Genomic DNA, 12,264 nt, shown 5'->3' on the forward strand with positions numbered 1-12,264 from the left:
TTTTTTTTTTTTTTTTTTTTTTTTGTAAATTTTCATAAAGCCCAAAGCGTCCTAAATTTCTTGTGGCACAGCGTACGCAAGCTGCATGCAATATGAGCCACATAAAGCAGTTTTGTGTGTGCGTTGTGGTGGCGATGAAAAATGAGCATTAAAGCGTCTCATAAGCTGCCAGCCACATGGCGGAAACCAGTTTCGCCGCAGCGCACATTCGAAGTGACCACCACCTCACGCGGCGGAGTTCAGCAACTTCAACATTTTCATGCTTACACCGGCAAACATCAACAGTCACAACACCTCACCGGCCATCACCTGCGCACTTTTCCGAAAGAAAGTGATAAGTTAGCGAGCATAGTGCGACCGCTTTACTACGTCGCGGCTAGCAGTTTCGTTTCATTGCATTTTACTACAACTTGTTGCTATTGTTGTTGTTGTGATTGTCGCTCAATTGGCCTTTTTATACTTTTCTACATTCTCCACTGGGCAGCGCGCGTCTTTGATTCATTTTTGTGCGCTTAATAATTGAATGCAAATTTTCTTACAATGCGCGGGCATGTACTGGGTATAGTATATGGTATATAAATCCCGTTTGTCGGGTTGATCGGTTGTTGAATTGTTGATTGTTGTCTATCTGCTGTTGGCGTAGGTAAGTCATGCGTTGGTTTTTTTTTTTTTATTTATGCGTAGCGGTAATTGTGACGAAGGTGTGTGCAGTGTGTGGGATGAATGCGCAATAACACTGTGTACAAATACAGTATTGTGCGAAATAATGGGTGCACGCAAAAGTTTGTATTACATTTATTATTTTAAAAATGACTTTTAGTTTTAGAACAAACTTTTTTGAAAGAGCGAAAGCAGTTGACAAGGAGGCTCATCAAACCCTTTTTTTTTTTTGGTTTTGGTTCCCAAAAATGTTGTGGCTATTGAAATATTGGTTTTTAAAATCTCCAATTTGCTTACAATTTGCGTTTTTAGTTTTTTACATATCATTAAACTCATGAGACGGGTCTTTTGACAACAAATGTTCTTTATGAAATGAGCTTTCAATACTTTCTTAGAGAATATTTATGGAAATTATGTTATGTTAAAAACACCTTAATATTAGTTTTGATTCTGGATAAAATAATGGTAGAACTGGGTGTATCCATCAGTGAATATATTGTATGTTAAGCTTAAAGAATTCTAATTTCCAATTACTGAATTTTTTTAGTGGTATTATAATTTCGGACACATGTGTATGCAATCCAAAATGAAAAAATCTTTCGATTTGCATACACTTATTTATGTGAAAACCAACCTAGGTAAACATTAATCCCGGATTTCAAGCCCACGAAAAAGTGAACATGTTCAAAATCGATTCCCAAACCCGATAAAAGTAGATAACTAACTTTCTTTTTGAGTGCAAAATGTTTTCACAACGAATGGAGAGTATCTAAGCGACACCTATTTTAAAAGTGCTTATCTACAACTCTACTCTTTGACTTAAAATGGGGAACTCAATCACATTAGAAACTAAGATTGCAAACAGAAGTTGCCTTCCTACGACGCCCGTCGATGTTAACTCAAAGGTTTATATTATATTTCTGATACGAAAATTCATCATCGTTTAAAATATTCAAGAATCTCCACACATGTATAATATTTATCGGGATACGATACCATACATAGGATAACATTTCGAAACATTTTCAGTCTAAATTTGGAATATGTGCGACGAAACTTTAAATAGAAGTTTGTTTTATCAGGGACCAGGTCAAGACTTTATCCAGGAAGGTCTAACTTTGTCTCAAATATAAAGAAAAATTTCTGTAGGCGTATAGCCAAAGTCTGAAAAACGTGAAATTAAGCAAAGATATCGATAGAGGCTAGAAATCCACACTTCAGCTCAGAAAGCAAATTTTTTCAAAAACATCGAAGATCACAAACTGATAACCAAAGTCAGAAAAACAACTAAAATGGGAGAAAGAAGTGTATAGAAGTCGAAAAATCAACTCGTAACCACAGAAAGAAAATTTTTTCAAGAATATTGAAGAGAACAAACTTATGACCTAAGTCAGAAAAACAACTAAAGTCGAGAAAAAAAGTCGAAAAATCTACTTCTAACCTCAGAAATAAAATGTTGTCTAGAATGCTGAAGATCACAATATTATAACCAAAGCCAGAAAAGCAACTAATATCGAGGCAACAAGCCGAAAAATCAACTCTTAACCTCAAAAAGAAATTTTTTTCAAGAATCTTGGAGATCACGAACCTCCCTTCGACGACATACGTTACTAACTGGTGAAAATATTGAATATTCTAAAGTTGTGTTCGTGATAAAAATTGTTCTGAGTTATTGTCTCAAAGCAGGCTATGCAAAATTATTCCAGAACACTGAGCTTTAACTCTCAAAACAACAGATAATAGCTACATCGCTGAAAGAACTAGTTTGATATAGCGAATAAGGAGATGGTATAATTGTGTTATATCTGAGAAATATTTATTTGAAGGACACATAATTAATTTTAATTTATACTTATATTGGATAATGCTAAGAAAAAGAGTACTCTAAGCGTCCTACAAATAAAAAGTTGGATTCTTGAGCATGCGCATCTTTCAATCGCGAACGCCACCAAATAAATCCTTCTATCATAAGTTTCTGTTCTTTACACTCTCGAAGAAATTATTACTCGTATTAAAGTAAACAGTACTTTTAACTCAAAAAAGGCTCCAAGCAAAGGAAAGATGCGGTTGTGGAACAATACCGGTTTTAGAATAGATAGTAAAACTCTAAGAAGTTACAGACGCAGCAGCAAATTTCCTCGATTTAAAAAAAAAGTGTATTTCGTAAAAAAATTTTCCGTTTTTTTATCCAAAAAAAAAATATATATAAAATATTTTGTAAATATTTGTTACGTTGTGTGAAAATCTGTAATACTCAGTATAAAATTTATCGCGTAATAAAGGTTTCCTACATCAATTAAGACAGACTTAATTTATGAACAATTCCTCCCTTCCCTCAACAAGTATCATCCACATAACGGTGCATTACACATATAGTACGTCCATACAAATTTATTCATGCTATGACTCTTCGTACTGGTACGTCTTCTGTACGTAGGCTCAACCGCTGATGACTCAAAGAATCGTAATTGTAATTCGGTTTTATTGTGGGCGTTTTTGGCACACAAGCTCATCAAGCACACCAATCACGACATTTTCACACACATCATTCAACGCGTGTAAGAACTACACATGACAAATAGTTAAAATATAGGTATGTATGCCTGAATATGTACAAAAAATGATAATGGCAGCGACTAGAACTTATTCCTGTCTCTTATACACATCTAGATGTGTATAAGAGACAGCACATCATTCAACGCGTGTAAGAACTACACATGACAAATAGTTAAAATATAGGTATGTATGCCTGAATATGTACAAAAAATGATAATGGCAGCGACTAGAACTTATTCAATCGCATAATAACGAGAGATGAATGGAACTTGTCTGCTGCTGGTACGAGTTTTTTTGCTGGCGTTAATATTTTTGTTGTTGTTGTTATTATTATTGTTGAAATCATGAACCAATTTCGCGCTAATACCGTTGCACACCTCGTCGCCGCCGCATTCTTCGCTGGCTAAGCTTGATTTGTTACACTTTAACAGACTTTTTTCAACAACTATTGCTATTGTTATTGTACTGTTTTCGTGCAGCATCAGCTCAAATCTATTTCTCGCACAATTGTTGTTATTGCAAAACAGTGATATGATTAATAGCAACTTTTTTGATTGTATTATTATTGCCTTCTTGCTTTCTTTTTCGTATTCTTTTAAGCTCGTAATTCAGGTTTTCCAAAAACCTTTCTCCAACAACAACACAAGCCATACATATCAAAATAAAATGTAATAACAAAACTTTTGCCAACTGTTTTTGTTGCTACTTTCTCGGACTGGCTCGAAGAATTGCAAAAATTTTGCGATGAAATCGCTTCTACATTTAATTATATTTTCTCTCGAAGCTTTTTCTGCCTTTTGAAAACATTTCTGTAGCCGCCAATAGCACGCGCACACAAATTATTGATTTCTATTTTATTTAATTTTTTTTTGAAAAAGTCAGCGTCAAAAATCGTGTATTGAAAGGCGTGAATAACTGCGCTGCGTGATATCTAGTCCGCCAATTTGTCAGCTGCGATCAGCGACAGCTCACGTCAGCGCCTCGCATGCACTCGCTTACTAATAACTCTTGTTTTGCTTTTGTATTTACATAGTCACTATGCGTTGTCGTGGTTTTAATACGAGCCGTTAGTTTACTAGTTAATCCTCCGCTTTCTCGTTCACTTTGCGCGCAGCTCAGACAACCGGCGCGCTCAAATTCACGTACTCAACTGCCGGAGCCGCTGTAGATGATGCGGATTCTAAGCGGACGTCCAAAGCGAAGCAGTCAACCAGCCGCCGCGCGCTCAGCCAATGCCGTTGAGCTGAACTTAGCGATGCAAGTTGCTGTTGCAAAAAGCAGGAAAAAAGCTGGTCTTTGACATTTTAAGCTTGAATGGTTGTTGCTTGGCTATTATGTTCGTCGATTGTTATTGGAGATTGGAAGAGTTAGAGTGTAAAAAGAAAGAAGATAAACAAGATAGACTTGTATATGTATATTTGCGAGGAGCGTTTCAGTTAGCAGGCTGAGAGCAATGTTGAGCTTACGCGCTAATTTCTTACTCTCTGCGTTGCAGTTCGAAAGGCGTTTGGGGGATATTGGCAGATAAGGAAGTGGCTATAAAGACGCTTAAAAAGGAGACGAACGCATTTTTCCATTTACGCAACACGCGTACTCTGCGTGCATGTCTTATCCATTGAAAGTATGCCACCTTTAGTGTATTTGAGCTTTCAAATCCTTATTTTTACAGTTTCTCACACTCATCTCAGTGGCATTGCGACCCTATTACTTAGGAAGAGCTTTGATATACTCTTCTTGATCACTTCTGAGATAATACAGAATGGTTTATATTTCCTTTTAGAGAATTGAATTTAGTCATAACTCTGAGGCTCCTTCTGTGTCGATGCAGCGCTACCAGGGCGATTTCCAAGCATCGAATACGTCCGGGGGCCACATCTGGGCTGTAGGGCGGCTGCGGAAGCGTTGGAATGCCGGCCTTGGTTAGGTAGATGGTCACAAGAGAGGCGATGTGAGCCGGAGTGTTGTTGTGGTGCAACTTCCAATCGGCCGCAATGTCTTGTCGGACCCGATTTACCCTTCGTTTTAGTCGCTTGAGAAGATCCATGTAAAACTTGGCGTTGACGACGTGTCCAGGAGGAACAAATTCATGGTGGTCGATGCCTTTGATGTCAAAAAAGACAATGAGCATCGTTTTTCACGGTCTTCATCAGCGACTTCTTCTCTTCTTCACCGAAACATAGCACTTCTTCTGGGTAAGTAACATCTGGGTAAGCCTGCTTGATCATATCAAACGTCGCTATTGCAGACCGAGTTTCACATCGAATTTAATCGCGTACCCCTGTTCGAATGAACGCTGCTTTTCGGCTTGCACCACTCACAGAAACACGTCGAGCGAAAACGTTTGTACTGACTCTACCGAATCCAGTCAGTGCGCGCACGCTCCGAAGTACAGTAGAGGCGGAAGAAAATCAGTCTATTACTTTCCGGACAAAACTTGTATACACGCTGTTTGTATAGCCTTCAATTGTTCTAAATCGCAAATAACCTTAGCTTCCCATTAAGTGAAAAATTATTTACTCCTTATTTGTACCATATATCGAGTTTAATTAAGAACTGAGAGACGCTTAACCTTTAAAACGAGGAAGATAGGTTATGGAAAGCCTATCGTTCCAATCCGATCCTTGATGCTCTCAATGAAAGTTTCTGCTAGAGGAAGTGGTTGAGTTCATAACTCAAAAGCGAAGACCTTATCCAAAGCTGCACAATTTAAGTTTTACCTTAATTTTTATCTTTTAAAGTTTTGATTTTTGAAAATTCTTTGGGCATTATCGGAAAAAATGTTGCGTTTTAGGAATAAATATTTTTTCCACTGATTTAGTGGACCCCAAGTAGTAATTATAAATTTCATACTTTCATATATTTAAGACTCACCTGTCTGCATTTGTTTCATCCTTGTAAATACTTGAGTACATGCCACTTAAACCACTCAATTGGCAGGTGAAATCAATATTGACCACATACGGTGTGGCCGTACGCAACAACTCATCCAATTCGATTATGAGTAGTTCACGTTCCTCACTCAAGGTAAACGCCTTCACACGAATGCGCATATATGCCATTACATTGAGAATTGAAATACCGCCGATCTCCAGATCCTTCGCGTGCAACACAACCAAATTTGTGGGCACATCAACTTCGATTTGTACGGTCACGGAACCTTCGCAGGTGTTCGTTTCGTAATTCGGATGCCAATACAGACGATACGTGACTGGGCGAATATCGGTTGGCAGACGATAAATAATCTAAAAAAGGTTAAGTAAAAAGTAAACTTTAAAATATAACTAACGGCTAATTATTTGAGATAAGAGAGGGGGAGTTTTAGAAATGTGGGTTTTAGAAATGATAGGATAGAAAGCAAATGTGAAGGTGGATTTCATAGTTAAATTGAGTCAAATCAAATATATCGTGGCCATTCCGGATCAATAGTGATACTAATAGTAAAACCGAAAATTGTATATTTTAAGCCTAGGTACTTTGAAAGAGAAACTGTGACATTATAAATAATGCTTTCTTACTCATAAAGTCAAACAATATTTTTTCAGAATATTAGTTAAACACATTTAAATATCAAAAAGTTAGCTTTGAAGTTGGTAAATTAATCCTATATCTCAAACAAATTATGCAAACTGTTAATAAAATATCCATCTTTTAGACCAACGGCTATGATACTATGGTCTCATCATATCTTAATCCTCTTTGAAATTCCACGGAATTCATTTTGATAGATTCCCCAATGCATCATCTTGAGCTACCTCAATATTTTCTTAAAAATGGCGTGTTATGACTTTACATTGGCCAAAAGCTATTGAGAAGTAATAAAGGAGTTCCTTGACTGAATTTAGATACGATTTTTATTTATTATATTTTATAATCTCTTTTTAAATAATAAATATTTACTTTGGAACATAACGTCTTCTATTACGTAATTTAAAACAAATAAATAAAAAATACAGAGTGATCAAAAATATGTTTGCATGTCAATCTAAATAAAATATAATTATATTACTTAACGAGTTTTACATTTTTTTTTACCGTTATTGGATAGATAGTATTTTTTTCCACCCACTGTGAAGGTAGACACAGATACATATATACATGTATGTAACTCATATTTTATCTACTTAAGTAGCGGCGGAAATGATTTTATGGATAATTTGTTTAGTTGCCCGCAGTAGTCATAAACCATTTGAAATTCAGCAGTAAAAAAGATAGCAGCTTTAAACAAAATAATTACTTTAAAAGGTGAAAGGGAAAATGTGTGGTAGGGTAAAGTATAAATCTGGTTATGCAACACAAATTTTTCTATTGGATATATGGCACTGCTATGTGTAGAAAAATATAATACAAAAGAAGAAGACTTAGAGGCGGGAAAAATGCGTAAGGGTTCGACTTTGATATCAAGCGATTCTTACCTTTATTGACTCTTTACTCGAGGTAAGGAGAGATCTAATAATAATTTCATTTTACACTTTCACTCAGTGCTTGAGTTTTGTATCCATTGTACGGACTTATAGCGTTATTTGAGAAATATATAATTGTATACCTTAGATGCAGAAGTAAGCAGTATCATGTCCATGTAGAGATTTTGTTTATACCTACAATATAATATAGTATTTTATTAGTCAAAAAGCCTGCGGTTGAACAACATCGCCCATTTTTAGACCCAGCATTCACTACTGAATTCACAGTGAAGAATATTCAGATAGCCACGTTTTGACAAGGTGGATTGGCCACTATCAAACTGTTAGACTTTTTCCTGTGAGGATATGTAAAGTCTAAAGTTTATGCGGACAATCCCATTTCGATTCAGGCCTTAGAGGGCCTTGGAGCAAAACATCACGCTTGTCATTCGCCAGTTACGAGTCTTCTGCCACTAACATATCACAACTTATGTAATACGGTGCAGTGGGTGGGGCAATACTTCGATTGTGCAGACCACCTCTTAGATTTTTCTACCTTTAACCACTTAAAAAACAAAAGATCTTTTGCTAAATATTAGACAGCAATACAAATTCCGACCTTTTTGAAGTCTAAATGATAATGATCTCATATTCATAGAATTCAAACATTTTTTTAGTTTTTTGTTTGCCCGATTTTACTAATACTAATTAATTCGTCACAGGATACGAGTATATTGATATCAAATTTTGTTCGAAGTGGTTAAGTACTTTAAGGTTCATTATCCACGTTTGTAAAATTAGTACTCATTAATTTGTCCGTGAAATTTTGCATCAATTAACCCAGTGTAGTTGAAACCGTTGTTACTGCCCGGCGTCGTGTTGGTTGTATCTTTGCTTAAGGATTCTATAAACGATTACAAAACTTCCAATTTATGTTCGCACTCCTTCAGCTTCACGTTCGTATTGCTATCATCAACCGCTACAACGACTAAGACAACAATCAGAACGGTTGCTGTTAGGCCTAAAGCAATGGTAACCGTACGAGCTGTCAACTTATCTGTGAAATGTTTATCTTCTCAGTTAAATCGTAACAAGTTAACTACACAAGCTTGTACCCAGAATTTTCGAAAACATTTCGACTGTCGAAATAACAAACCGTGGTGGCGAAACGAAACGATTTGTCACTTCTAAGTAAATAAATCGCTAATTAGCGCACCGCTTATCCGTCAATTATTTCTAATCGATACAGTTTTTGATATTATACGCGCGTTGGATATTTGATAAATATAATATATGCATATCATACTATTGTTATATGCATACGTATAGATATCTAGAGAATTTTATATACAAAGTGGTACCGCTTATCTTTATAGCTTGCGGCAATAGCGGTTAACTTTGATAAATACCACCGATCACTTGTCATGCGTTTGTTTTGTATCCACATTAGCTTATCTAAAAGCATTGCTATTATAATTTCGATCTTGACCAAGAAAGCTTATCAAAATTGTTTTATGACGACTATTATCAACAAATCAATGATGTTTTTTCAACTTGGACTAGTCACGATATAAGTTTTTTATGCAATATCAAGTCGATATCCACTGACGTATTAAGTGAATATAGACTTGTTCTTGGAAATGCTTTATGAATGAACTTTAAGTGCACATTATTAAATGATAAGTTACTGCTAAATCAATGGATTTTTTCTTCATAACTAAATTAAAAAAACTATCGTGAAATTTTGAGAATTATTCAGTCAAAACAAATAGTATCCCTACCATAACTGTTTAAGTTGTTATTGCGCTTATTAAACTCCCGATTAAATATGAGTAAAGCGTTAAAAAAAAGACCTATATAACTTGCCATTTAGTTAAGAACTTTCTGTGATCCTGCATTAAAACCCAATATCTGCCGTTTTGCCTACCTCAGATAACTCGGAACAAATTGTGGCAGGACAAGTAAAGATCAATAGTTGTAATAGTGCATATTGTGGCCTAAAATCTAACATCGAAAATAACATCACTTTTCATAAGTTTACAGACGAAGGAGAAAGGATATTTCTTATATAGCAACCACTAGTATTGAAACAGAATTTGAGTTTTGGTTATAGAATGGTTATATACTGGTTATAGAATAGTTGAATATTGGTTATACTACACTCAAATTGAAAGAAAATTAGACTTTTCGTTATAAAATGGTTATATTATCTATTGGTTATTGTATCCGGCAAGGATTTTTTTTTGTGTTTCTTTTTTTGATGATAATTCGTTTTGCATTTATAAGTGACAATTTGGAATGAAATTAAGCATTTCTAAATATCCTTGATTTCAGAATGCGAAAAGTTAGTAAAGTTCATAACATTTGATCGGCTTTGTCCTTCATGAATTTTAGAGACTATTTCTTACTTGTTGGTGCTATCGAAAAAAAGGTAGGCATTTTGTTTCTATACATTTCCAATAAAAAATAGTTTATACCTTTGCCGATACTCAAAAATAACACCTTTCTTATTGCTGAACGCTCAAAGAACCATCAAGATCTGAATGTGTTGTTCTAAGTCAATATCAAGCACTTTAAAACGATATAAACAAATAATGAAAATATAATTTTCCAAGGAACACTCTCAAGAAGTTCATTCACATTATCTTAGAACTATTTCAACAACAAAAAGGATATACTTTAATAATAAAACAACGTATACTTACCTCTTCGGGACTTGGTAGTCCAGGTGGTAATGTTGGATAATTGGGATTCGAGATTATGGGAGTCGACTCCGTATTCGGTATAGTAATGGTTGGAATTACAGCACCTTGTGTGGTACGCGTGGTTTGCGTGGTAGTCTCTATCGGTGCTGGTACAGTAACCGTCGTTGGATTGACTGGATCCGTTGGATTACCAGGTGGAGCAGTAGTTTGTGTTGGATTGTTTGGTGCTGCTGTCGTTGGTGTTGTAGGCGTGGTCGGCGTTGTGGGTAGTGTAGTGGGTAGCGTGGTTGCATCTAATCTATCTAAAGCATTTTGTAGTTCATCCTCCAAATCCGCCTTTTGTACGGCCAGTACAATGGTTGAGACCATGAAAGCCGTGGTGGCAAGTGCAAGGCATATTGCAATAACTTTAGCTGTCAGCACTGAAAAATTGGAATTACATAACATTTAGCCAATTACAATTTAACTATTTTGTCATTTTTGTTGTAAGGACAAAAACGTTATCCTTTTTAATACTCACGCGCCATGTTGTGCTGCTGTTATTTTGATTTACGAAACAAGTTTGTTTTAAGCAACTTATGGACTTGTTCGTAGAAGTGGTCCTTACGAACTAATTAATGTATTTCACTTGGGCTCTGAGGTTGGGTCATTTTACATATCTACTATCCAATTTTATCGCTTTTAGAATGTCATATATATATGTATATATGATAAAATCATGTTATTTAAAGCGATATGAATATACGAAATTTTTTATTTGCGGGTAGTTTTATTAATTTTTATTACTCCAATAACCGATATTATCGGTTTTTATCATTTAAATAGTCTACGAACGCAGACGTGTGACTTTCAAAGACTTTTGTATATTACTGTTTGGAGACCTAAGAAGCTTGTACTTCTGGTTAAACTTCCATTTATTTACCCCTGTTTTTGATTAAAATGTTTTCATTTAGTTTTTATTTCTTTTTTATTTTTGTAAGTCATTTTTTTTTTTTACTGAATCACGCACCACTAACCAAGATGGCGCCTCTTATTTGACCTAATTTAATTTTACAACAGAGAGAGTAAATATAGAGTAAAAAAATTATATAACTCGTGTAAGATATAAAACATTATGAATTCCAAAAAAATCACTTTACTCACTTTGATGATCAGTTTTTATCTATACCTCAACACTGAGCGTGTTATATTTCTTAATCATTCTCAAATTGTATATCCAAGAGCGTTTCTTCGGTTGTTTAACTTGGACCATCGAAAAAACTATTTATTGCTCTCGGAACATGCTTTTAAAAGTACTAGCGGTTATTGGAGTTTTATAACGTTTCATATTTGGTCTACCTTTCCGTTAGTCTATCCGAGCTCCGAAAAATAAAACAAATAACTAAGTATAACCCGACGATTACTCTCTTCTCTCCCAACCAATGCAACCCTAATCTAAAAAGACTTTCTCTAGTGAATAGGTTTTTCAGACATAGGGAGAGGGGATCAAACATCTATGAGTCTTACATTTTATGAGATTCAATGGCAAATCATCCGTATGGTTGTGTTCCCTAGAACCTAATGATATATGGTTTACAAATTCAAATAAATTTGTTAGAGTAGATTTCCTTTCCATGCTAAGAAGAAATTAAAGGGTTACATAGGTACACTTGGTTAACAAACAGCCTTATTCGACAAATTTTTTCTCATATAAAAAATGAAGTTTCATTAGAATTCTTTATTGAAACGCTATTAACAAAGAATTTCTGAAACAATATTTTAAACTCAGCCATTGGGCGCCATTTCCGGTGACCCCTCGAACCCTTGGCAGGATAACTCATTACTGAATCAACTAAAGTGAAAAACAAAAACGTTACAAACGGTACAACAACGTGCGTTGTTTTAGTTAAAGCCTTAACATCGAACTTGGACGAAGAAAAAACTGAAAATTGGATTGCAGATAT

The 12,264-nt window shown here is 35.2% G+C and overlaps 1 protein-coding gene across 2 annotated transcripts in view; it reads right to left on the bottom strand.

The window, feature by feature from the left end:
* The window catches only part of LOC108970429 (glutamyl aminopeptidase-like), a 23,524-nt gene extending 12,597 nt beyond the window's left edge, over positions 1-10,927 (bottom strand). The window contains exons 1-3 of one of the 2 annotated variants that reach the window (XM_018935789.1): positions 10,842-10,927; positions 10,322-10,743; positions 6,088-6,458 (exon numbers count right to left, since the gene is read on the bottom strand). In XM_018935789.1, coding sequence (XP_018791334.1) covers positions 6,088-6,458; positions 10,322-10,743; positions 10,842-10,848 — 800 coding nt within the window. In that variant the 5' untranslated portion in view covers positions 10,849-10,927. Of the gene's footprint in view, positions 1-4,245; positions 4,379-6,087; positions 6,459-10,321; positions 10,744-10,841 lie in introns of those variants that run through there. The other variant, XM_018935788.1, reaches the window with a different exon arrangement.
* Between the last annotated feature and the right edge of the window lie 1,337 nt (positions 10,928-12,264).

The sequence above is a fragment of the Bactrocera latifrons genome, unplaced genomic scaffold, assembly GCF_001853355.1.
Source record: "Bactrocera latifrons isolate USDA-ARS-PBARC rearing strain unplaced genomic scaffold, ASM185335v1 scaffold_3, whole genome shotgun sequence".
NCBI classification, from domain to species: Eukaryota; Metazoa; Arthropoda; class Insecta; order Diptera; family Tephritidae; genus Bactrocera; species Bactrocera latifrons.